General features: G+C 40.1%; 4 protein-coding genes across 7 annotated transcripts; 1 reads left to right on the top strand and 3 right to left on the bottom strand.

Moving 5' to 3' along the window:
* Window positions 1–322: 322 nt before the first annotated feature.
* LOC124200241 (dynein axonemal heavy chain 12-like) lies at window positions 323–15,937 on the bottom strand. 3 transcript variants are annotated; one of them, XM_046596416.1, is made up of 54 exons: window positions 15,785–15,937; window positions 15,664–15,689; window positions 15,263–15,607; window positions 14,917–15,200; window positions 14,666–14,855; window positions 14,431–14,598; window positions 14,203–14,359; window positions 13,966–14,134; window positions 13,801–13,905; window positions 13,478–13,739; window positions 13,018–13,415; window positions 12,801–12,954; window positions 12,679–12,735; window positions 12,511–12,608; window positions 12,333–12,440; window positions 12,150–12,262; window positions 11,934–12,085; window positions 11,697–11,872; window positions 11,412–11,640; window positions 11,149–11,352; window positions 10,907–11,076; window positions 10,714–10,832; window positions 10,486–10,652; window positions 10,184–10,423; window positions 9,959–10,124; window positions 9,801–9,886; window positions 9,576–9,713; window positions 9,374–9,508; window positions 9,151–9,314; window positions 8,894–9,080; window positions 8,730–8,828; window positions 8,541–8,668; window positions 8,291–8,472; window positions 8,025–8,226; window positions 7,784–7,958; window positions 7,533–7,699; window positions 7,271–7,463; window positions 7,006–7,211; window positions 6,786–6,942; window positions 6,540–6,718; window positions 6,316–6,479; window positions 6,061–6,251; window positions 5,806–5,997; window positions 5,619–5,737; window positions 5,135–5,541; window positions 4,987–5,060; window positions 4,839–4,925; window positions 4,704–4,770; window positions 4,485–4,638; window positions 3,848–4,421; window positions 3,546–3,767; window positions 3,012–3,483; window positions 1,026–2,945; window positions 323–954 (listed from the first exon to the last, which is right to left on the bottom strand). In XM_046596416.1, the coding sequence occupies exons 3-54, from the start codon at window positions 15,539–15,541 to the stop codon at window positions 335–337; spliced, it is 11,826 nt and encodes a 3,941-aa protein (XP_046452372.1). In that variant the 5' UTR covers window positions 15,542–15,607; window positions 15,664–15,689; window positions 15,785–15,937; the 3' UTR covers window positions 323–334. The 3 variants fall into 3 exon arrangements, with proteins under 3 accessions (XP_046452372.1, XP_046452371.1, XP_046452373.1); XM_046596415.1 differs by having other exon boundaries at window positions 15,263–15,590; XM_046596417.1 differs by lacking the exons at window positions 15,263–15,607; window positions 15,664–15,689; window positions 15,785–15,937 and having other exon boundaries at window positions 15,047–15,165.
* A 228-nt stretch (window positions 15,938–16,165) lies between these two features.
* LOC124200248 (zinc finger protein-like 1 homolog) lies at window positions 16,166–17,719 on the bottom strand. The gene is made up of 5 exons (XM_046596426.1): window positions 17,360–17,719; window positions 17,188–17,299; window positions 16,779–17,117; window positions 16,609–16,717; window positions 16,166–16,534 (listed from the first exon to the last, which is right to left on the bottom strand). The coding sequence occupies exons 1-5, from the start codon at window positions 17,459–17,461 to the stop codon at window positions 16,348–16,350; spliced, it is 849 nt and encodes a 282-aa protein (XP_046452382.1). The 5' UTR covers window positions 17,462–17,719; the 3' UTR covers window positions 16,166–16,347.
* Window positions 17,720–18,244: 525 nt separating this feature from the next.
* On the top strand, window positions 18,245–20,801 carry LOC124200249 (thymidylate kinase-like). The gene is made up of 8 exons (XM_046596427.1): window positions 18,245–18,285; window positions 18,446–18,542; window positions 18,616–18,670; window positions 18,742–18,759; window positions 18,829–18,919; window positions 18,988–19,078; window positions 19,150–19,338; window positions 19,392–20,801. The coding sequence occupies exons 2-8, from the start codon at window positions 18,471–18,473 to the stop codon at window positions 19,503–19,505; spliced, it is 630 nt and encodes a 209-aa protein (XP_046452383.1). The 5' UTR covers window positions 18,245–18,285; window positions 18,446–18,470; the 3' UTR covers window positions 19,506–20,801.
* Window positions 20,802–21,079: 278 nt separating this feature from the next.
* On the bottom strand, window positions 21,080–23,889 carry LOC124200245 (galectin-4-like). Of its 2 annotated transcripts, XM_046596423.1 has the most exons (8): window positions 23,734–23,889; window positions 23,537–23,638; window positions 23,373–23,461; window positions 22,818–23,028; window positions 22,367–22,750; window positions 21,884–22,072; window positions 21,489–21,644; window positions 21,080–21,314 (listed from the first exon to the last, which is right to left on the bottom strand). In XM_046596423.1, exons 2-8 carry the CDS (start codon window positions 23,561–23,563, stop codon window positions 21,144–21,146), a joined length of 1,227 nt encoding a protein of 408 aa, XP_046452379.1. In that variant the 5' UTR covers window positions 23,564–23,638; window positions 23,734–23,889; the 3' UTR covers window positions 21,080–21,143. The 2 variants fall into 2 exon arrangements, with proteins under 2 accessions (XP_046452379.1, XP_046452380.1); XM_046596424.1 differs by lacking the exon at window positions 21,884–22,072 and having other exon boundaries at window positions 23,537–23,874.
* Between the last annotated feature and the right edge of the window lie 13 nt (window positions 23,890–23,902).

Here is a 23,902-nt window from a genome sequence, read left to right as displayed (position 1 = left end):
ACTCCTAAATGTTTCATGGTGTATGCATAATGAGTCCAGTCGTTATCTTTTTTTTTATCTATTCATTATCAGTGTAAGCGTAGATAAGTAACTTACTAAATGTACGGCATGGAACTTGACGTAATTACAAGGGGAACTCAAAAAATAATTAAAGAGAAACAATGCTCCAATTTGCTGTTAAAAAGCGATTTTCTACATTTTCAACACAACTAGTCATTAAACTACGTTATTTAGTGTTTTACAAAGTGAAGTAACTTTGAAATACCGGTATTCATATCTTATCTTACATCTAATGACAGATTAACGGAGGGTTTTTGGGTTCAAACACTTACATTTAATCGTCTGATTGAGTGATAAGGGCCACGCCTCGCTTTATCCAATGGGTGTGTGGTATTTTGGTCGGCAGCTCGAGCGACATAACAAAGTTAGTAGAATGACCTGTTGTTGATAGCTCTCCCCGTCGCTCAGATGTACGGTAAAGAGGGCATGTATAGGTGTCCTGTTGATTCATCTGTTTACCAGCTTTAAGATGTTCGGATGGATTCAGCCAGAGAACGGGCATTTCTTCCCACAAAATCTTGGGACGTTGTTCGGTTAAGGTTTCCTCGTCACCGTCCCAGCGAGCTCCAACAAGAAACAAACCACGGACGTAAACTCCTTCCGTAGGAGGGGTTTCAAGATTGCCAAATTTTTGGGGACTCATAACTCGGCAGTGGTGGTAAAGACAATCAACTGGGATTCGGTTTTTACGAGCCGTTGTTTGTAGAGCCCCAGTAAGGAAGGATTGAGGAAAGTAGAAAGCCGGAAGCCAAAAAATCACTGGCTGACCTTCTTCATTCCATGATCTGAAGAACTGCAACCGTTCCAGTAAATCACTAAAATAGCCTCGCATTGGTTTTAGACTAGGATAAGAAGCTGCTCTCCAGACGGCTGGAACACGATTGCTTAGCAATGCTGAAAAGCAAAAAAAAAAAACATATTTATTAGTGTGCCGTCCAGGAAAATAAAACAGAAAACAATACAACCTTTTCCAGTAGCTTCCAACTCGGCCGTCATTGTTACATGCCCGCAAACAGCTCGTTGCAGTGAGCCAAGATTTGTGCGGATGATACCGACCAGTCGATTGTAACGTCCCATCTCTTGGACCAGAACTGTGTTCAGTGGTTGGAGATAATTAATCGGGAATTTTTCCTCAGCCAAATCCAAATCAAAGTTGTCCGGTAACTGTTGGATCAAATCCTGAATCATTTCATTCAAAATTGCGTCCGTAGGCTTCTTTTGAGATGAGGCTGCTGGAGGCGGAGCAGATTGCTGTTGCGTTTTCTCGCCTGAATCGTCCCGAGTTTCTTCTCCTTCACCTTGCTCGCCTTCTTCACTCTCGTCTATTCCGGAAGAATAGCAACCTTGCAGAGAAAGAAGGCTACTTAGTAGATAGTCTCCTTCGAGCAAATCCCGTCCAATAGTAACGTTGTCGTGCATTCCAAAAACGTTCGGTGCTTGCAAAACCGGCAAACGTTGGACTGCCTCCAAAAACGATTCGTAATCAGCCGAATGTGGCAGATGGTACATTGGATGCACTGGTTGTACAAGGGAATATGAAGGATTTTCAACCAATTCTGGATTGCAGAAATCTGCCAGTAGAGTGCTCAGCGTACGTCGATCCCAATCGTCTGTCACTCGGCCACCATAATGACATTCTCCTACTAAGTATTGCAGTGCCTGATATGGGACTTGTTCGTAATCAGTCACAAAGATGCGAATTTGTTTCAGTGAAATTTGCAAATCAGAATCATCGAATGCGTAAGGTATGTTCCAGCCTATAGCACCGTAGGTCCGTCTTTCTTGTACCAGTGCGTGGAAAAAGCAGAGAGAGTAGCTCAGTTTCCGAAGGGTCAACATTTTTTGGGTAGGCCATTCAAGTTGATCTTGCTGTTGAACAAGATCGTCCAAAGGATCAGGATTGAAAGTTCTGAGTACATTTTCTTTTAATCCAACAGGAGGCTCGTTCGTGATTTTAACACCGTTCTGTAATATAGATACTGGAAAGCTTTCCCATGGATAACTGGTCAACCAAAGTCGAAATTTGGGATGGATAGTTTGGCTGCCCAATTTCTGACAGATGCGCTCCAGGGCGGGCATCCACGACGCTGCTAAATGACAGTTTTGTAGAATGACCCACTCTCCACTGACGATCGCCTGGCGGATTTTTTCTTCAGCTAGGACACCCTGTCCCTGGCCAAGTGAAACAATGTGAAGCGTTCCATCACCAGATCGATACTCTTCAGCAAATCGAAGTAAGCAGGCCATAGGATCAGCGCCAGCAGTTAGCAGGAAGATTAACGGAGTAGTTGAATCTGAGTCATCAAAAGAGCAGGACAAATCGAACGGAGGCGGCTGGACGAACTCCACGCCAAGTTGCTCAGCCACAAATGTTCTAACCATACGAACAATTTTACTGGGTGCCAAGTAGCGCAGGAAAAGGAGCCGCTGGAATGGTTTCCATTTTTTATTCCAGCCTTCTGGCAAATCCATTTCGTAGGGATTGATTGCATCGGCGACAGATTGCCACTGATCTGACCCTCGCATCAAGGATCGATTGGCGTCGATGAAGGGTGGCTCACCCGCCAACTGACAGATTTGATCCCACGTCTTTAAACTGAGCCATTCAGGGCATTCAGCTGCTATTCCGCGGGTCAAACTCTTGCTGCCTGTAAGAAAGAGGTCGATCTCAGCGGAGGACATTTCTCCGCGTTGTATCATAAGTGAAGAAGTTAGAGCCATGCTGAATGGAAGTTTGTCTTTTTCAAAAAGACTCCGGCAAACGTTGGTGTACAATGCACGGTCGAAATGATTCTGAAGTATCTCCAGCCGTTCTTCAACGCGTTCCGGGCGGCTTGAGTTGCGGATAGAGTGAAGAAATAGTCGAATGAACCACTTAAGGGAATCTGATGACGGAAAATTGCACGGTTAATAATTTCCACGTTATGTTACGAGCGAAACACTCAACTTACATTGGTACATTGGACTGAGGTTGATTAATTCCGCCAAACAGAAAAAGAGGACTGCTGCGTGCTGGGATACTGGCATGTAAGCCTGTCTTGATTGTTCCATCCGTACTGATGTTTCCGAAGCCATCTGCTGCTTTGTAACGATTTCAGCCGAAAGTACTTTAGATTCGTCCAAAACACGAATGGCCGCTTCATCTTCCAACAAGTTACCCCCTTTACTCAACGTAGCCAATATCTGGTCCTCAACTTCTTGCAAGGCTGAGCGACACGCAGCGCCTTCTTTGACCAACCTTTGACGCATCTCTTCCAAGTCTGGCCTTTCTTCGGCAACCACAATTCCGAGCAATTGGTCCTCCAAGCCTTTCAAAGTGATGGCGGCGTTGATGACTAAAACTTTAGTTGTTACTTCTGGAAGAAAATGAGGATTTCGCAGCTTGCTAGTCATGTATAGCTGGAAATCGCGGTGATATTCGACCTAGATACATTATCGTAAAGATGATGCATTCGGCTGTAGCTAAAATTTATTTTAGTACTTACCATTCCATCACCTATCTGTATCATTTCCACTCCACCTTGCTTCTGGATGGAGCGCGATAAAAGAGGATCTAAGGAAGGATCAAGTTCTTCGCCTACTTCTTCAATAAGCACAGGACGTCCAGAAGGAATTGTTTGTTCTAATTGGCGGAGAAGGTCAGATTGGCCTGCTCGTAAGACGACTAAACCTCGATCGAGTTCCCAGCATTTTAACCACGCATTCGCCTAGAAATAAAAACAAATACAAATTAGTTGAGAAAATGTGTCACAGTACATGAGAAAAATCGGAACTATTGTTCACTTACTTGGCCTTGTGGATCAATAAGCAGTGGCCACTTCTTTTGATGGTACACCATGACTGCATTATCAATAGAAAAACTATCCCTAGGGAGACCCGCTTCTGTCCAACCTTCAATCCGAACGGCAGAACCAAGCGTGTCAGACAAGCTGAAACGGGCTGAGCACGGTATTCCCAAGTTGGTGGTAAATTGAACCCAATCGGCGGTACACTGATCGCGGAAGGCCGATGTCAAAGGACCCATATAGGCCATCACAGCAGCGGAGAGCATAATATCTCCAGTCAAATTCTCCAATTTATCCATTAATTTGATCTCGGCATCTGACCAACGCTCTCTTTCCGTTCCCAAGCCACCAATCAAAGCTGATGCTCGGCTGAGTCTTTTAGAGCACATGTCAACATCGTCGGACAACTGTTGCCGTTTTCTGCATCCTTCGGCATAATCATCTTTCAATTGGGCCAGCCGAGCTTCTAATACAGCTAACTGATTTCGCTTCAAGTTCAACAGATTCATCGTCTCTTCAAGACTAGCCTCGGCTGCAGCTAACCTGGCTTTTTTCGGCATTACAATTTTGGCCGTTCTGATTAAATAAAAACAGTTTTATTAAGGGAATGCTATTTAGCGTTAAATGTATGACGATTACTTGTCGTAGATTTCAATGGCTTTCACCCATTTGCAAAGACCTTCAGCTGCACTGGACGCTTTAGCCACAACTGATGGCTCAAAATCTGGATTCGGTAAAAACTCTGTGCGAATTCGCTGCATAATGTGAGGCGGGATCGTATCCTTTTTGTATTCTATTATGTTAAATGATATTAACACGGTTAACTCATTGCTAAAAATTTGTTATAATATTTCTTACCTTTCAATTGAGTAAGAAAGCCTAAATCATTGAGCAACTTTTTACTGGGCCCCCAGAAGTCAAGGATCTAGTTAAATACGTTTCATTAATTTGTTGCATAATTTTCCCAATAAATTAAGACTTAGGATTTCTTACCTTTTTGCCGGAACCATCAGGATCTAGAATTTTCTCCGGTTTGATGTCTTTCATAACACATACGGCAGCCATAACCGTTTTAATAACCTTCATTGAGAAATATTTAATTGAAAATATTGAATATCGTGATAAAATATTAAATACACACCTTCGGTGGATTCTTCATGGATTTAACCAAAGTAATATCAGCGGGTTTGAGAGTATCGAGAGCAGCCAAAGCAGCTATAATCAATGCGATGCGTTACTTAACAAGCTATAAGATAGATGATATAACCACCTGATAAACAATTACGGACCTTCTAATGCAGGTAATGCTTCGGCTAAATCAGCTTCACATTCGGCTTTCAATGCTGTAGAAACTGCAGCTTCCTCGTTTGCTGCAACTTCATCGGCTCGAATCAGTGTCGACGTTTTCTCTACTTCCCCAGATTCTTGTTGAATAGTTTTCATCATGAGATCCGTTTGTTTGGAAGCTTCCACAAGTTTTGGTTGCAGTTCTGACAATTCGATCTGCATCTGGTTGACTTGAGCGGACGCTTCAGCTAAGCGAGACAAACCGCTGCGATATCGCTCAATTGCCTGCCTGATTTGTTGCTGTTGCTCCGACATCAAATTGCGAAATCCGTCCAATAGTGATAGGTAAGACGCCGGAGTGACATAAACTGGTCGACCTAGTTTAAGCGTAAACATGTTTGCGTATTTCCTAATTCCACAGAATAATATAGTTGCAAACATTAATACGATAGCAATTCACATAATTTCTTATTATTTTTCGCTTACGTTGCCGTAGTGTGGAAATATTTGCACGCCACAACTACTTGACGTTTTGTATCAGCGGGAATTTCGATCGTCTCTACTGTGCTTACAGCTACGTTTTCCAACGCTTCTTCTGGCCATGCCTACATCACGTTACACAAGAATTATTTGAAAACCAACTTTTGTTTTTAAAGAAAAATAAAAGAATTACTTCAAACCAATCGATGGTGCAGCAGTTAATTAAAGAAGGGAAATATCGGACACTATCGCGTAAGCTGGAGCCCAATGGGCTGTATGCCAACACCAAGTGTAAATGATCTTTGCATTGCTGCGCAAAATAAGTCATAAGCGACGCCGGGCTGCTTTCCATTTGTGGGGCACTCTGTCGATTTTTCCTGACCAACTAAAGATAATAAAAAGGCGATAAGTTAAATGGTCAAAATTATTTAAAAAATAGTTAAATTACTTCAATCAACTCTTGCTTCTCTTCCACAGAAAAGATGTTAGGTACCAAGCCACTGTTTAGCATTGAATCAATGTCTTGAAGGAACGAAGCATTATTGAGTTGAGAGTCCAAAATTAGAAAGACAACGTCACGACCAAGACCACCAGCCGTTCGCAGTACACGTTTTACATCTTCGCGCCATTCATTTAGTCCTGGAACCCAATCCGATAAATTTACTCAACTAAACAAGCTAATAATTAGAAGAGTAATTATTACCGTAATTAGGTTTGGCAGTCGGCTGAAAAAGCGTGTATCCTGCCATGGAAGCTGCCAATTTCGTTAGGGATTGTCGTCCTGATCCACCTACACCAATCAACAGAGCATGGCCACCTGAAATCCGCAACACGCGACTAATCCGGCTCAAGTGTGTTAGCACATATCTATTCAATAAAAAGATATTTTTTCTTATTTCAGCTCACTCAGAGACTATTATAACTAACTGGAAAAGGATGAGATTCAATCGGGATTTATTCGTATTATTATAGTCTGTGATGTAACTCATTATGACCGAATCGAGCCGCGTCACGTCGGTAACCTCCTTGTAAGTTCTGTCTTCTTGAAGCAAGTCTGGCACAGTATAATCTCCAAACATTAAATTTTCTAGACTGGCCAACGTCACCTAACGAATCATAAAGAGTTAAATCATTTTAACAGTGAATCAATAGCGCAATTTTGTGGATACGTACTCTGCCATCGGTGCGACCAAGATGTTCAAGTAAACCGTCAAAGTTCTCCCGAAAATGGGTGCGGACACATTCACGTAGCATGTTGTACAACCAATTGGTGTCATTCTCGTCGACTAGTCGGTCACCGAAGACGCGTAACACTTCGTGAATCCAAAGCCTATATTTAATGAAAGAAATTGCGTGAAGAATGTGTTATATTAAATTCTGGAAGATGAATTACCTCAAAAATGTTCTTCGGTTCTCAACGGCATCCTTTTGAATGAGACAACAACCGTGGATGACTCGAGCAAAATCTCTCAGACTGAAAACATAATGAGCTTTTGATGGTGTGGGGAGGAGTACTCTTAAAGCTGCACGGTAGATCTCCAAAGTTGCAGAAACGATAGAACCGACAAGACTGAAGACGTCTGGAGGAAATCCTCCTTTCTAAAAATCAAAATTTGACTTAGAATACCATAAAAAATTTTATATAATCGATGAATTACGCTTAAGTGGATTGTTAAGATGGTACTGAAGATATGAGTCATTGTAGAATCGGAGAACGGATTAATGGCAATAATATGAAAATGGCGTAGACATCGTGGAGATATCTCTTGACGACTACCACCAGGAGGACCCATTGCTCCCCAAATTTGAATATCTTGAATATCCAGAAGATTAGCCTCTTTGCGGTCATACCTAAAGGAAAAGTAGACATATAAAACGGCCGTGGAGCAATATTTTATTTTATTAATTTTTTAAAATTACCATTGATGATAATCAAAGTACTGCCGGAGAAGTTCTAGCGATGGCTGTGCTCCATAAGTTTCTTTTGCTGGCATGTTGAGGTCATCAACAAAAACCAAACACCGACGACCGGCCGGTGGACCATAGATACCTTTTTTACGCCGCTCTAACCGACTCAATATCAAATCCTTTCCAGAACCAATCAGTTAATAACAATCTAGCTAACAGATACTTACAGATAACTAAACAGATAACTTAGCAGCATTTGTTACCTGAACTTGAGCTGCCGATGTTTGAGCAGTGAACGTTAGAGAAAGGGAGGCGAATTCTTCATCGCTGAATCCACTCATTTTTTCCTGGATGCAAAGAGATTTTCCCGTTCCAGTGGGGCCAACAAGTAGTATTGGTGTACGGCTAGCTATGCTTAGATCCAATAGATACGAGTACCTAGGCAAATAATAAATGGAAAAATGCAAGTGAATTTATTCGGTAAAGAACTCAAATTGAAGTTACCTTGCAGTGTCAACCGTAGGTATAGTAAGTTCCTTAAGAGATTTTGCATCAGGAATGGGTATATTCCGGACAGTTTCAGCCCACTGACGCCACTGACCACGCTGCTTGTACTCGTAAACGTAATCATAAAGGGTTCCGTCAGAAGGTAAATGACACTCCCAACGTCCAGCACTTGTTGGATATGGAAAGGCCTCACTTTTTCCTATAACAATAAACTAAAATTAAATACTAATACTAACAGTTTTATAACTATTGTTATAAATTACCTGACAACAGCGATCTCACAAAGGTGTCAAATTTGATCTGACTTTCGCTTTCTAGAGCTCCGCCAACTGTCCACGTGAGCGCAAAAAGTATTGAAGCCTGCAGCCAGGCACGGCCATATCTGACATCTTTCAATCCGGCACAACACCGTTGCATTAAAGCTTGCACCATACGTAAGAGAAACCTTAAACGCATCAAAAGGGTCGTCAAGAAAAAATGACAACTGCTGTCTAGAAGACGAAAGGTACTGACGAGACTTTGCTGTTCTCCTCCACAACCAGCAACTCGACACCAAATTTGCGGATGCCGCTAAGAGAGGCTGGAACAAGCCACTGAATCAGACTGATGAGCACGGGTTCTAATGTGGCTTTCCAGTTTGACTGTCAGAAGAAGGTTCTTAAACCACCACTAGCTTAATTAATTAAGTAACATTTTGTTTACCGTGAAGGACTTTAGCCAGGTATGAAAGAGGGGTTGCCAGCCAAGATCACCGGGATCGACGTAAACCATACCGCAACGAGAAACAGTTGCAGGTGACGCCTATCCAAATGAAAATTAGAGTTTGTAATCAATCAAAGGTGTTAAATGATTCTGGCGTATCAAACCTGTGCCAAATCCATGACTTCAAATATGCAAGACATCGATGGTGTGAGGCCGATGATCTCACCCGACGCCAGACAAAGTTTTTTATTGTCATCCAATACTGTGTTGAGATTTTCTATCCAAACAGCATCCACCGGTCCGTCAAAGATGATCCATTTTCGGGCTGTTGACTCTGAAGTTGATAGTTCGCTACAGGATCGAAAGAAAAGACAGTTGCAACGAACCTTTTAAAAATAATCAAGAAACCTGCGTCCATTACCGAAATATGAGTGACACAATGCCATCAACCCATTCGTGAGTTACAGGATCGAACTGACCGAATAACAATCCTGGTGTAACCGCTTTCGGATTCAGCGTGCGATACATGACGCCAGTTTCTTCGTTATCCTTCGTTGAAAGAAAATTCAAAGCAGCTGCCAAAACCTTCGAAGTTTTAATGAAAATAAAGGTAATGAAAATTAATAATTTAAGACTTTTCCCACTTGAATCACTGTCGATTTGCCTCCCATTGGTCGACCGACGAGCATGAATCCATGTCGGACTAACATCATCTCGTACATTTGAATAACTTTCTGTGCAAATTTATCCGTCAACAACAAGTCTCTCTCATCGCAAGCCTAAAGTTAAATTCAGATTCAGAAATCGGAAACACGATAGCAAATAATAAAGAAAACAACTTCAAACCTGTTGAATGGCAGCCAGCAAAGCATTGTGTTTAGACTGAGGCAGAGGTATTTCAGGAAAAAGATCAGCTATGATACCATGAAATAGAGTAAGATCTCCAGCCAAGAACTTGGGCAAATTTACATCCATTAAGGAACGCTTTTTCCATTCAGGATCGGGCCAGATGTTTTTTTAAACGTAAACGAATTAGATCATGTAGAAATGCTTCAATATGACAAAACTCACAAGGATAAGGGAGTCTTCTGCGTCCGTCGGTGACTGGACTTTGAGATTACCAGCGGCTACCAGCACAGACTTCACAGCTCGCATACCTGTGAAAAATTGTTCCACAAAATTAGGTTTTCCGCATTAAATAAATAAATGTTTCAAATTATTTCAATAACCGTAATCGTAATGGCTCTGCGTGGAAAGCTGCTCAGAGCAAAGTTTATAGGTAGTGACAATTTTTGTGGCTAGATTACGCGCATCTGTGAATCCGTAAGAGTAAAGTGAGATCTCTCCAATCATTGAATAATCAGGAATCATCATGGCCACAGTCCGGAAAAGAACCTACATTTGAATATTTTTTTTAAAATTCAGTTTTAGCTATTTTATGTCTGTAGGTTTACCCGCAAATTGTCTGGCAGTTCAGAACGACCCGCGTATCCGGGATTCATAGTCACACAGACAAAGCACATGGGATTTAATTTCAGTTCAATCCCTTCAAAAATGAAAGTCTTCATGTGAGATTGAATGGCGTGTAAAATAGAGAGCATTTGCTGGGCAACCACTGATAACACTTCAGCCTCAATTCGGTTGAACTCATCAAAACATGCCCATGCTCCGGATGATGCCAGACCCCTAAAAAACTAAAAAGAACCGCATAAAATGCATCAAATGAATCTCATAAATGTTCGAAATTTCACTCTACCTTTCCCATAGCTACATAATCCAGACCATCCGAGCAATTAAATACCAGACATTGGACGGCTAGTGCTTTGGCCAAATCTTTGGTAGTTTCTGTTTTACCCGTACCAGCTGGACCCTCCGGTGCACCACTCAAATGCAAGTGGTATGCTCCGATGAGTGTTCGGTAGCCTCGTGTAAAGAAACGGGAGATTTTACAAATAACCATAAAATACTTAAATGAAGAACTTACAGCGATCAGTCAGTGGTGTGATAACCAATCTCGATGTATTGCCCAAGTACTCGTATGCGTATTTCAATGTAGCATTAATCATCCTTACAAGAATTTCGTTGTTTTCTTCTGAGTAATAGCTAATGAAAAAAAAATGGCAATCGAAAATTATTAAGTATTACACAATTGTTTTAAGAAAACACAAATTCCATACCGTAATTGGGAAATCCAACTAAAGTTGTTTATGTCGGTAACATCATTTTCTATCAGTTCATGGACGAGATCTCGTGTATGTACTTCTGTTACTACCAGAGCTCCCAAAGTAGTACGCGCTAATTTAGCCAAAGGCATTTTTACCAGCGAAGCGCTCTCGTTCAATTTACACTATAAATAAACGGAACCTACTTTTAAAACCTGATATCATAAAAGATAAAATAAATGTAATATGTAACATACACATAGATCCTTATAATACTGCTTCAGCGCTTTAGGTCCTTGCATAATAGCGTGAGTGATACCAGCCGCCCATTGAACTTGAGCGGCGCAGAGTACAGCTTGTCCCGGGGTCTTCGCTACCCAATCGTGTCGGCTTGATTCGACGCAGGTTTTTAGCGATTGCTGGATTGTACCGCGGCACGCATCAATCATAGCTTCCTCAACCTTCAGAAAACAAATTTAGTTCTATAAAAGGATTGATTATAATAATGTTTACAAAATACCTGAAGAAGCCAAACTTCAACGCTTCCTCGAGCATCTGCAGTCCTTACTGGATTGATAAATGGAACTCGCTCTCCTTGCGGACTGATCATTGCGTGAATAACATAATCCTCATCAAACTCTAACGAAGCGATCCCTTCAAAGACCTTTTTAAGGTGAGTCTGTACCCTCAGCGGGTCCTTCGTTTCTGACAAAATATCCAGCATTTCCTCGTTCGAAAGGAAAAAGAACCTAATACCATAAACAAGTCAAACAACCAGTTCAAAATATTTCCTTAGAAGGTAAACCTTGAAAAATATAGCCGCTTTTTGTCGAGGTACGCGTTGACACCAAAGTTGATTTGTTCAAGAAGTTTCGACGAATGGGTCAACTGTTCTAGCAATCCAACCGATCCGGCTGTTTGCATCACATTTGGATCTGAAACCAGTGCACTCATAACGCTGTGCCAGATTGAATCGACGTTCTATATAAAAGTTAACGTATGAGATCAAGAATGTAGACATAATAAAGATTATAGAAAATACCTTAAATAGAGCAGCCTCTTCAGGCATTTGATCGATAATATTTGGCGATGAAAAAATCGGATCCAGATACAGCCACTGACTTTGAACTACCAGCCATTCCTCGATAGTCTGTTGAATTCTCAACAAAGTACTCTCCCATGCGAGTAATTGCTCTGTTCATCATGTAATTAAAATAATCATTTCTTTAAAGGAGGAATAAGGAAAGAAATGAAATACTTTCTACTGGTCGGACGAAAGGCGATCCTTTCATGGTTTGTGTTTTAATAAGGTGGTCGTCTAAAAGAGCTTGAATTTCATCCACGCCTGCCAAAATAGGTGTGTCTGTGTCTCTGTCAAAGACGTCAGTATCTTTATGCCAAACATGGCAAAATTAATACGTTTATATTCAACTTGCGGTACCTGTATTTGGCGGTAGAAAAAACCACGACATTCCATTCTTCAGCCATAGATTTCATGCCTCTTTCTAAACTGAATTCTTTGCTGGCTGCTCCACTGATCACTTCAAACCTGAAACAAGGTAACACCAAAATTCTTACACGTTTGAATGTTGAAAGGACATAAGATTTCAAATTTTCACTTTTCTAAATAGGGCATCAAGCCGAGATTCAAGAACTTTCTCAGCGTAGTTCCCGTGTTTGGCTTTAAATCTTTGCCTACTAGCTCCGACATGTCTTTCTAATTAGATTGAATTGCCATATTAGATTTACCAATAAAAAAATTGTATAATTTAAATGACACAACAAACCCAGTGTCGTTCCCTTAGACCAGGATTACAGATAACTCCAACTAGTGGTAATTGTACCTATGATGTGATTTTGTAACATTAGTTTTTCTAAATCACAACCACCGCGTATTTTTAAGGGGCACCTTGAAATCTTTCACGTCATCTAGCCCTCTTTGACACATCTTTAAAGATGATCCCATTTGGTTGGCGCCTTCGTTTGCTTTTCTTGACTGAGCGTTACCAACTTCCAATTGTTTTCCTCTAGCTCGAAACACTTTTTGGAGTCGAAACATTTCCCTGATTGATTGGTAAACACGTCATCTTTCGTAAAAATAAAAGCACAAAAAATGAGCATCATACCTCGACATTTCGTCCGTTTGATTTTCTATATCATCAGCATTCAAATTATGGAAATCACCATCTAACCAGCGTTTCAGCAGTTTTCGCCAAGAGTGAACGCTGACGTAAAGGCGAATGTAGGGCTCAATGTAATTGTTAATCTCTACAATTTCCGGGAATGATGTGATGGGGTACTTGAGCTGAATTTCTTCTTGGGTAATCCAGTTGGCTGTTTTTTGGATCTCTTGAACTTTACGGGACATTGTCGTAATATCTTTAACGTAATGCTCTACCGATTCCCAGTCACCACAATTGTTAAAATGTTTCATCTTCACCTTCAAGCGCTTCAAATCTTTTTGTGTCTTTTCAAGTACTTCCTGATAGCGATCTTCAAATTGCCTCCGATATTTTGCGATCAACTACTTGCAAAATTTATCCTTTAGTTTGTGTTTGTCGAATAAAATTAGAGTTCACAATATACCTCAGTGCCATCGTCAAGCATAGGTACAATCTCGTCAGGTCCGAAGAATGCTTGCGAAGATCTTATAACATCAGCGTCGCTATAAGTGACAATCTCTGTAAGCCGAACGAAAAGTCCTTTGAGTGCTGTCATAGAGGCGATCAGATCGTTCAGGGGTTTATTGCGAGCTTCCTCCAAGTAGGCACTACGTCCCAGCAGTTCCATTGTGTTTGAAGGAGGCTGCAGAATCTGTTTTTTCATTCGATCCAATTCCGCCAGCAACCTTTAAAATAACATCAATATAAATTCATTGATTCTGAACGGAATATCAATTTGTTGGTCACCGATTAGTCTCCTTGCGATATTTTCCTAGCAAACACTCTTTCAAACGGGTTTTTTCATTTGTCAACCGGCTGTGAATCTCGACCTTCAATTCCACATTCAAGAACCTAAATAAGTAATCAACGAAGAATTAGGGCGACATTAATTCGGTAAAGAAAACGTAATACCATAAACGATGGTAAGGGTAGATTTCCCAAAGAAGGCCAGCCTGCTTAAGCCGAGAACGAAGTTCAATTATTGCAGGGATAAACACATCGATGCTACATTCTTCCGCAGCCAAAAGCTCGTCTGTTTTAGCGGTTACTTCTCCACGAATAATATCGCCAAACCGCGTGTCTTTGAAATAAATATGATTCCTTTGAATAATTTTGATCGGAGTATTTACAATTGATGACATAAATTACCACATTCCTTAAGATAGAAATCTTTCTCTTCACGGCACTTAGCGGAAAAACGTCGGATACTATCTTCGAAAATTAACTGCACATCAGTCGGTACGGTGAGACTTAGGTTGCATTTTGCAGGGATAGCATCAGCATCGAAAGGTACATTGACAGTAATCTATTGCAATTTAATACAATATATAGGATCGGCTATTTGTTTTGTTAGTGAAACTGGAAACTTTTTCTTACTTTTTCGAGAAGATCCAATAGAGCCTTTTCGATATCTTCAGCTGTGTGAGTAACGGTGATCACATTTTCTTTATTACAACAGCCAACGCCAATCGATAATGGAACGAATGCGGGGCTTCCAAGTAAAACTGCCAAATCTTTCATCAGTCTTGCACAAGTTTCTTGGACCTTCACATTAATGTATAGTGATAAATCTATAATCTATATGAATAAATCAAACTGATTTGCGGATTACCTGCAAGGAAAGCATGACGCATACAGTGGCATCTATTCTGGCTAGTCGTTGAACTGCTGTTGGACTGTTTTTCGTTTTGGTGAGTATTCGTTGGCGAACGCTGAGTGCGGCTTCCTTGAATTCATCTGTAGTTTTCTTCCATTCAGACCAAATGGAATCAATCATGTCCTCAAGTGATATGTACTCTCCTCTATAATGGGCTATAACTTATAAGGCATTCTTGAAATTTAAGTAGAAACTGTCCAAATTACCTTAATAGTGGTTTCAATCGAACATTGATCAATTTCGAGCGTAAATGAACGGCCGGCCGATGAATTAGAGGATGACATCGAATTAAATTGCGTTGAATAACACGAAGAGCCTCTTTGAAACTATTTTTACTGTTATCCAGTACGAGTCCATATTCTCCAGCTGAAATTGGTGGTTTTACTAAATTGGATGTCTTGATGTTCTTAATTGCAGTACAGTAATCGAAATCTACTTCTTGTTTAAGCTCATTCGTCAACGACTGGTTCGGGATTTCTAATCCAACACGCTAAAACTCTCAGATTAGTCTCTATTACTATTTTTCATGTAAAACTATACTGTGGCACTTACTTTAAAAATGGACTCCATCCACAGAGAGGGAAATGGAACCATTGACTTATTCCCGGGAGGGACTATACTTGTAGGAATAGCTGGAATTTTTCCTGTCGGGCGTTTCTTCTTACCATGATTGCCGTTCTGGTGGATGCCTTTCCAAGCATATCTATCAGCAATTTCTCCAATCTGACGGAAGAAAACTATCCGTTCGCGATCCTTTTCGCGGATATCGGCCATCACTTCAGTCAGCTTTTGCTTTTCGCTGACTTGCTGTTTGATCTTCCGTCTATTCATTTTTGTCTGATTTTGGACGTATTTAAATCAGGGAGCTGTTTTGACCATTCTAACAAGGCAGCATAGCTGTAATTTAACATAAATGAATTTATTCTAAAATCTATGAGAAGATAAACACTCACCTTATAAACAATAGACCTAAAAATATCTATAATTATCCAACGTTGAAAACAAGAACATTGAATACGTTATTATTAGTTGTTGGGGGTGGGTGTTGAAGAGAATGAAGTTCAACGGTGTTACCTGCAAGGACAACCGGATGTTGGATCGATGTCTGTTGAGCGACTCGCAGTCGGGACTATTGCTATCATTCCTAAACAAACACGGCCGATCCAACTATTTTTCTTACTGATATAAAATTGCATGAATAAAGTGACCTGCGCCGTGGATAGGGTCAGATTTTTTTGTTATTTCAATGAAACTAGCAACAGACCAAATGAGTAAACAAAACTCATTAGCGTTTGATCACTAGGACGCTCTAAAATATGGTCGATAGTTGGGATACAACAAGAAAGAGATTAAATAGGTATTGATAACAAATTACAGAGATAAAACTTAATGAAATTATTTAGTTTCAAAATAAAAGCATACCAGACTCCAAAGATGAAATTCGACACTTCTATGTCCAATAGCCGATTTCTGTACCTTTAATTAATCGAATGTCATATAATATATACACTTACACAGTATCAAATTAATGTAAGCAGAAAATATGGAAAATTAACATGGTTGGGAATTATATGCCAACGTAATTTTACGAGCGACAAAGTATTATTTAATAAAAATTTGTTGGTTTTATTAATTCATTAGTTCGATGCAACTCTATGATTAAATGGTGCATCTAGCGGTTCAAGATCCACCGGGCTGTTAAATATTCTTGAGCCAATGGCAAAAATGAATAATAGAACAAAGACAGCTATAACCAACATTAAGGCGTAGCGTCGACGAAGATGACCACGTTGGCGATTTCTGGAGTGAGGGTCCAGTAAATTGCTGAAGTAAAAAGCGCCATTCAATACATTTTAAAACCATTGATTAAATCACGGCAACATTATCAAAATACCAACCTGAGCATACGTTTAAAAGATTCCCACGGTGGACGACGTTTATACTTATTAATACTTTCGTCACGATCCGAGTCGGCAAGCAACCCGATTGGACGTTTGGCATGAATTACTGCATAATAAACACAACATTAGTAGTTAAATTGAAATAATTTACAATAGAAGTTTCTTACCAGGTTCATTGCGGTGAATTGTGTTGGAAACATCTCCCTCAACATTGACTACACTGTAATTAGTTACTTCTTTCTGAACAGCAACAATCTTTGCTTGGTGAATTTCTGGTTGGTTTGAATCAACTGCATTGTCATATGGCAGCAGAGGTAGACCTAGTCCTTCTCTGGCCCATGGACGGTTAGCAAGGACTGATCGCATTACATCAGCAACTGGAGAAACAAGATTGGATGCTGGAAAAATTGGATGGGAGCAGGGTGAGGGACACACATATCCTGCAGGTGCAGTGTTAACTGGGTACTGTCTACAGTAAGCATCCAAGCATTTCAAATGAAATACATCTGCATTATCAAAACACAATCAAAACCTTTTTAACATTGCACTTTTAGTTCAATTATTATAATGACTTACGGTAGCAGATGAGTCGGATGCAATCATCTTGTGACAAATCTGTGGAACACAGCGTACACAGTGAGCTGTAGTCGCTATCTTTTAGCCATTGGCAATATGATTGGACAACACACTAATAATTAAAAAATTATATTTATGCTCTATGAAATTATGTTTACTTCAAAGGAAATACCTTAGGATGATTTGATACCATACATGATTCGCATACATTGACTCGGTGTTCAAAGCAAAACTGATTCGTTACTTTTCGTTTAGGACATTTGCATAAGCCCATTTTGTCAATATTTTCTCAAACTATGTAATATATATCGCCTAGGTATGTGTTGAGAGTTGCTTACGTCTGAAGTTTTAGGACGTGTCACTTTACGCCGTCTGATTTTCTGAATACAGAGAAAGAAATGCAAGTTGCAGACGACGCAAGTACAGTCACGTGTAAATGAAGCCAGTTCTTTTGCGGATGATCACTGCGGAATAATGACTTGAGCCTAGGGCTGTGGCCCAGGCGATGAAAACCCGGGCCACCGCCCGGGCTGAACGAAAAAAAAAACCCAATCCGACTCGACCCACCGAGGCATTTTTTTAACGGGGCGGGCGACGGGTTAAACCCCCGGGTCCGCGGGCCAACCCGAGCGGTAGCGCCATCTAGTAGTCACATAGAAAAGCTCGTTATTCTCTATGCCTGTCAAAATATTGCCGCCAAATGCTCTACGATAATTTCGTAGCATGAAAAGTTGGATAAGTGGTAGAAAAGGGCGTTCAGGGGTGTTCAGAAGACAGAATTGATGTGTCACTGTTGGAAGAAGAAGATAATTAAGAAATTTAGGGAATTTTTTAAAGTTTGTAAAAAAAAAGTGTGTTTGACCCGATTTTTTACCCGGGCCGTTACCCGGCCGGTAAAAATTTTTTGACCCATGGGTCGGCCCGAGCCGAGTCCAATTTGCTCTGTTGGCCCCAACCCGCTCCAACCCGCGGAAGAAGAAAAACCCATCTAAAAAACCTATTTAAAAAAAACCGCTAAAAAACGTCCGGGCCACAGCCACAGCCCAATTGGTATTCATCGGAAGAGATCTGGCAACACGGTCCTGTCATGTTCGTCTGGTAAGTTTTCGAAAGTCAAAAGGACTCTTTTTTTTTTTAGTTCTTGTTCTTGTTGTTCTTTCTTGGGAAGTGTCAAATCAGCAGATTTTACTGCTTAACTAAACTGTTACGCACTTTAATTATTCCAGCCATCGACAAGTTATTTTTATACTTATTTTAGAGGTATACACTAATATTGCAATAAAATGATAAAAAGAGGCGCACTCATCGTATTAGAAGGATGTGATCGGTCAGGAAAAACTACTCAATGTCAAAAGGTAAAACATTTGTATTAATAAACATCTTAAAAATCAAATAAACAAAGTGCATTTGTTGCATAAATACCACAAGGCAATCAGGTGGTTACAAGAAAGCAACAAAGAAGCTCATCTAATGAGATTTCCAGGTAGCGAAATGTTTAATATTTTAATGTTGATATACTTCTTTAAATGATCTCAAAATCCTCTCAAATTTCAGATCGATCAACTATCATTGGTAAATCTCTACCACAATTTCAACCTAATTAACATATAGATTGAAAGTATTCTTTTTACATCCTTACAGGGAGTCTTATCAATAAATACTTGGAATGCAGCACAGAATTAGATGATCATGCAATCCATTTGCTCTTTTCAGCCAATCGATGGGAACTGTTGTACGTCTTTTTGAGTTTTCTTGTTTAAATTTTTCTATGCATTTAAGGTTATATATTTCTACACACAGGCCAGACATTAAAAAATTATTGCAGAAAGGCACAAATGTTATCGTGGATCGTTACTCATATTCAGGAATTGCCTTCTCTGCCGCAAAACCTGTATATATAACAAGGATTTTCAGCTAAAATTATTCTTGTAAAACTCTAACTTGCCTAATACTTTGTTATAGAACATGGACTTAAGGTGGTGCCAACAATCAGACAGTGGTTTGTTGAAACCTGATCTGGTAATATTTCTTGATATTGATCCCGTTGAGGCACAAACTAGGGGACAGTATGGATCTGAACGCTACGAAAATCTCGAGATGCAGAAAGTTGTCCGATCAAACTATCTGAAGCTTCAAGATGAATCATGGAGGGTAATGCCATAAAAAAATATTATAGAATACTCCTTATAATGCTTTATTTTCAGGTTGTAGATGCCAGCAGATCTATGGAAGAAGTCGGGCGTGATGTCTGTCGATTGGTTCAGGAAGCATTAGACAATATAACACCTGATTCCGCATTGAAGCAACTGTGGATTTAATTTGTGTCAAATAATTTTGAAGTTTATTCACTTGTGTAACGACGAAAGCCCTTAGTGTATTTCGGATCCATTAATTTTAAAAATATTTTGAAGGAGCTGTATCCTGTATTTTAGTGCGATCGACGCTTTCATGAAATAGTAGAGAATATTTTAGTATACGTTCCTTGCAGAAAATCCGTAGATCGGTAAAGCATACCGATGCAGCATACATACAGCTACATAATGGTTTGTTGCTTTTACTTCACTTCACTGCCGTTGCGGTTAATCCCGTCTAATCAGTGGCTGCCATGGTATCCCCAAGTAACAGTAAAAGCTGACAATGTTTATTTTTTTAAGATTTGTAACTTTTTTTAGTCGTTCATTGGGTTAAGACGTCCTTCAGTTTAAAAGTTATTTTTTTTATTTTAGCTGGATCTAATATTTCAGGAATTCAGGTTGTTATTTTTTTCCTTCTGGGAAACGACGACTTTAAGTGCAAAACTTAAAAAAATATTGTTTTAGATTTCAGGATATAAATTTCTTATTTTTTTTTGGGAATCGGTTGAAAAATCGATTTTTTTTTCTGCTGTGACCGTAGAGTAGAGTGAGTAGTTACGTATTTCTACCCCACAGTAATTTCTTGCACATTTTCCCCTCTCCAGCCAGTTTCATTCATTTTTCATGTACTGACTAAATAATCTGAAATTCAAGTTCTCCTGTATAAATCCGGAACAATCTTGAAAACCAAACGTTACGGGGAGGGAAGGATGAATCAAATGGGTGTGTTTGGTGATGAGGATGGAAGCGCGGAGCCCGTTATTATATCCTTAGAGCGCCAAACACACAGCGGCCAAAGTTGTCGGACAATAAAGTAGAGAGGCGTTGCTGGGCTCACGGGAGACGAGATTCGACGTTTACGTGCCGATGAATGGCCTTCGTGTTGAGTAAGGGTCAGGGGTCGGCTATACATAGACGGACGCAGACGACAATATCGAGAAATGCGCCCAGTAAATGCACTGTATATACCTTAAAATCCGGCTAAAATCAGCCAGAAGTTGAGCCTGCTTGAGCACTTATTACTGTTATTAGTTTTAGTTATTAACTCCAATTTTCTGAATTGACATCAAAAGTTTATTCGTATTGTATCCTCTTAGTATCCATGCCCTCTTAATATATTAAAGGATTAAATGTTGTTTGGGTTTATCGGAATTGTAAAACTAGGGTTCCGACTTCTTTCACAAGCAGTAAATGCAAAATTGGCTGTGAAATTCTTATTGAAAATGTTATAATATAGGCTGTGCAGCAAAATTAATATAAGGAAACATATCGTTGATGCGAACTATTACAACCTACATCTTGTGATCACTCGTAATCGCATATAGTAATCGCACAGATAATCGTGTCAATTTGCCACGTTATTCAGGGCTACATTCTGTTAAAAATACTGTTCAATCACCAAGTTTCCTAAGGCCGCAAGTATAGTTCATCATATTCTGCTTCGTAAAAAAGTGAAAAATAAACCACCAAAGAAGTATAGAGTAGGATACTTGAAAGCTTAAACATCTAAAAGGGAATAACAATAACGAAAAGAAGAGTTTCACACAGAAAAACCGTATATGGCATCACATCCTATACGTAATAAGAAACTATGGAGCATTCTTATTCACTGGAGCTGCTCGAGCTACTGGAACTGCGACCATGATATCCGTGATGTTTCATTCCATGGTGAAGACCGTAGGCGCCAACCCCCACTGCCCCCACTGCAGCTAGCGGGATCCCGTATTTCATCGCCTTCTTTTGTGCTTTATGTTGTTTCTTGGCAGCTTTTTTCTAGAAGAAATAATAATAAAAACAAAAAAAAAAACAAGCTAAGCGTTGTGTATGACAAATTTGAAAAGTAAATTGGAGATCTGGTAAAAATAAATTTATAAGAAAAAATTAAAAGAATTTTTACTCTTTCCGTGGTCACGCCACAAACATACGCCACAATGTTAAGACGCTTACGGGATTGAGCAAAGCAGTTCCCAAAGCAGCCGCACCCATTGCGGTACCAAGACCACCGAGAAGGCCGCCCCCTCCACTTCCTTGATTCATGAATCCCGGTTGTTGACCCGGATAACCCGTAGGATAACCTGCAGCGGGATAACCACTGCTGCGATGCTGGACGACAAAAAACAAGAAGACAATGGGGTACACCCTCACAAATGTCACAAGAAAGGAAATAAACAAAATGTAAGCTCTTTGAAAATAGAAAGCAAAAACAAATGGGCCACTGACGACCCAATAGAAAGTTATTTTGGTATCTGAAAGTAAAAATTAAAAAAGCGGAAAAATCGCAGATAGAATCGAATGGGAGAAGTCGTCATGCAAGGTTTCAGCCTAGGTTCGTTTAAGCTTACTCCTCCTCCGGCAAGAGATCCCAATATTCCAGTTACTCCAGATGCCAGTCCAAGGCCAGCGACAGCTGTGGAAGCCTTATTTATCAAACCGCTCAATCCTGAGCCCGAACCGGCACTACCGCCGTGAGCGGGTTGATTCGGGTACTGCGCGTACGGATCAGGATTGGGTGCGTAGGGATCAGGATAGGGCTGAAGAGATGAAGCCGAATATTTGCTTTTAGTATTTTTCAAGGAGTCATCCACATATAAAGTCACATCAACAAGTACGATTATGGCAAAGAACCACAAGACTTCCACATGGACTCGGAACACCACAATAAAAGAAGAAAACACAAGTGAACCAACCTACACCAACAAATCTGGTGTCTTGGTAAAATCTCTGGATTCAAACGCGATTATCTGACGATCTTAGAACATAATTGTGAAAGGTTTGAAGATGTGATTTACAAAAGAAATGGTTAAAATTAACGTCTCATAACTTACGGCTGATTTTGGAGAAAGATGTCCATAATTAGCTGGATGCATTCCAGGTTGCGTTGGATAGCCCATGCCTGGTTGCGTTGGATAGCCCATGCCCGGTTGCGTTGGATAGCCCATGCCTGGTTGCGTCGGATACATTCCCCCTGGAGCGGGATAAGGTTGATGGGGCATCCCGGGAGCAGGATAGTGTTGTTGAGGCATTCCTGGCATGGGCATGGGCATTGGCATCGGAGCGGGCATCGGAGCGTGCATACCTGGCATCCCATGACTACCCCCTTCAAAGTTTATCTTAGATATCATTATTTCACCATCGGCCGATAAATATGAAACACGCTCCATTGGAGTTCTAGAGCGAAATTCTGCAAAATGTTGACCGTTGATAGCAATCTGAGGAACAAAAGTTATTGATGGAATTTTTTTTTTGCATTCAAAGTGGATTCGTAATGAAATTTACCTTATAGTTGTTGGATTCTGCCAAAATTAGTATTTCAAATCCTTGTCCAGGCACAAATGGAAATGTGGGACCGTGTCGCTCTTCAGGTCCCCATTGACCACTGACGAGAGAATTCCTGACAACAGCGCGCTCGTGGATTCTTGCGTTCACATGTAAAGCCAAATCATCACGTGGATTTGTATTGGGTCCACATTGGAGATTTATAGCAAAACTGATCACAAGAAAAAGAAAATTGTTGATTTTGACAGATAAAGTTTCATATTGTCTTAAGATTATTAATCAATTCAATATTTGATGGATGAAACTAAATATCTTTGCACACTATAGTAAATAAAAAAAAGTGCCTTTTTTTTAGAAAGCTTCGAAACACATGAGAATGCATTCAGCACTCTGCTCAATTCCAAAACAGGTTAGTATACACAATGTGTTTGAAATGAAAACTTTTATAGATATTTCCATTTGTAAAGAAATAACTTTAAGTAATAGTAAATAAAGTATAGTGAGACTGTGTGGCATGTTTTCATGAAGTTAAACTGTAATAATAAGAAAGTTTACCGTTGGGCTGAGGGACTTAGTGAGCCTTGAATTCTTACGATTTTCCCATGCATGAAACCGCCTGGGATAGGTGTCAAAAGAGGCATTTGCTGTTTTAAAAGAATAGCATTAATTATTACCAAATCAGTCATATATATAAATCAAAGTTAAATGTCTCTTAATACCGGATTTGCTATGGACGTAGCAGCCATATTTGCTTGTTCTTTCTTTCGTCAGAGAAAAATGGCGTGTTTCAAAAGGAATATTCGATGGTGGGCGGAAACACACTGACAGATAAAAACAAATTTCAAGATAACGTATGGAACAGAACACTATCTCATCAGCGCCCTTCACGTAATAAACTAATGTAATGATATCTTACGGAAAATACAAAGTTTACAGGTAGTGAACAAAATCTATGGAACGTCTGCTAAAAAACAAAATAATATCACGGAACCATGACGCTGCCTGTTTTGGATGTCGTGACTTGTGAAGCTAAACCTAATACGGGTTGAGTGTTGACGAAACCGGAAAAAAAATTACGAAATCTA

Source organism: Daphnia pulex, chromosome 8, assembly GCF_021134715.1.
Source record: "Daphnia pulex isolate KAP4 chromosome 8, ASM2113471v1".
NCBI lineage: Eukaryota > Metazoa > Arthropoda > Branchiopoda > Diplostraca > Daphniidae > Daphnia > Daphnia pulex.
The sequence above is the reverse complement of the archived record's forward strand: the minus strand, read 5'-3'. Positions and strand labels throughout refer to the sequence as shown.

Coding starts and splice junctions, on each gene's coding strand:
- LOC124200245 (XM_046596423.1), bottom strand. CDS start 23,563: ATGGCTGCTACGTCCATAGCAAATCCG. Junction 21,645..21,883: donor GATCTCTTGCCGGAGGAGGA/GTAAGCTTAAAC, acceptor TTTGTCGTCCAG/CATCGCAGCAGTGGTTATCC. Junction 21,315..21,488: donor GAACTGCTTTGCTCAATCCC/GTAAGCGTCTTA, acceptor TATTTCTTCTAG/AAAAAAGCTGCCAAGAAACA.
- LOC124200248 (XM_046596426.1), bottom strand. CDS start 17,461: ATGGGCTTATGCAAATGTCCTAAACGAAAAGTAACGAATCAGTTTTGC. Junction 17,118..17,187: donor CATCCGACTCATCTGCTACC/GTAAGTCATTAT, acceptor TTGATAATGCAG/ATGTATTTCATTTGAAATGC. Junction 16,535..16,608: donor TCTTTTAAACGTATGCTCAG/GTTGGTATTTTG, acceptor TTTTTACTTCAG/CAATTTACTGGACCCTCACT.
- LOC124200249 (XM_046596427.1), top strand. CDS start 18,471: ATGATAAAAAGAGGCGCACTCATCGTATTAGAAGGATGTGATCGGTCA. Junction 18,543..18,615: donor AAACTACTCAATGTCAAAAG/GTAAAACATTTG, acceptor AAATACCACAAG/GCAATCAGGTGGTTACAAGA. Junction 18,920..18,987: donor GCCAATCGATGGGAACTGTT/GTACGTCTTTTT, acceptor TTCTACACACAG/GCCAGACATTAAAAAATTAT.
- LOC124200241 (XM_046596416.1), bottom strand. CDS start 15,541: ATGAATAGACGGAAGATCAAACAGCAAGTCAGCGAAAAGCAAAAGCTG. Junction 15,201..15,262: donor GGATGGAGTCCATTTTTAAA/GTAAGTGCCACA, acceptor TGAGAGTTTTAG/CGTGTTGGATTAGAAATCCC. Junction 10,653..10,713: donor CACACCACTGACTGATCGCT/GTAAGTTCTTCA, acceptor TCTTTACACGAG/GCTACCGAACACTCATCGGA.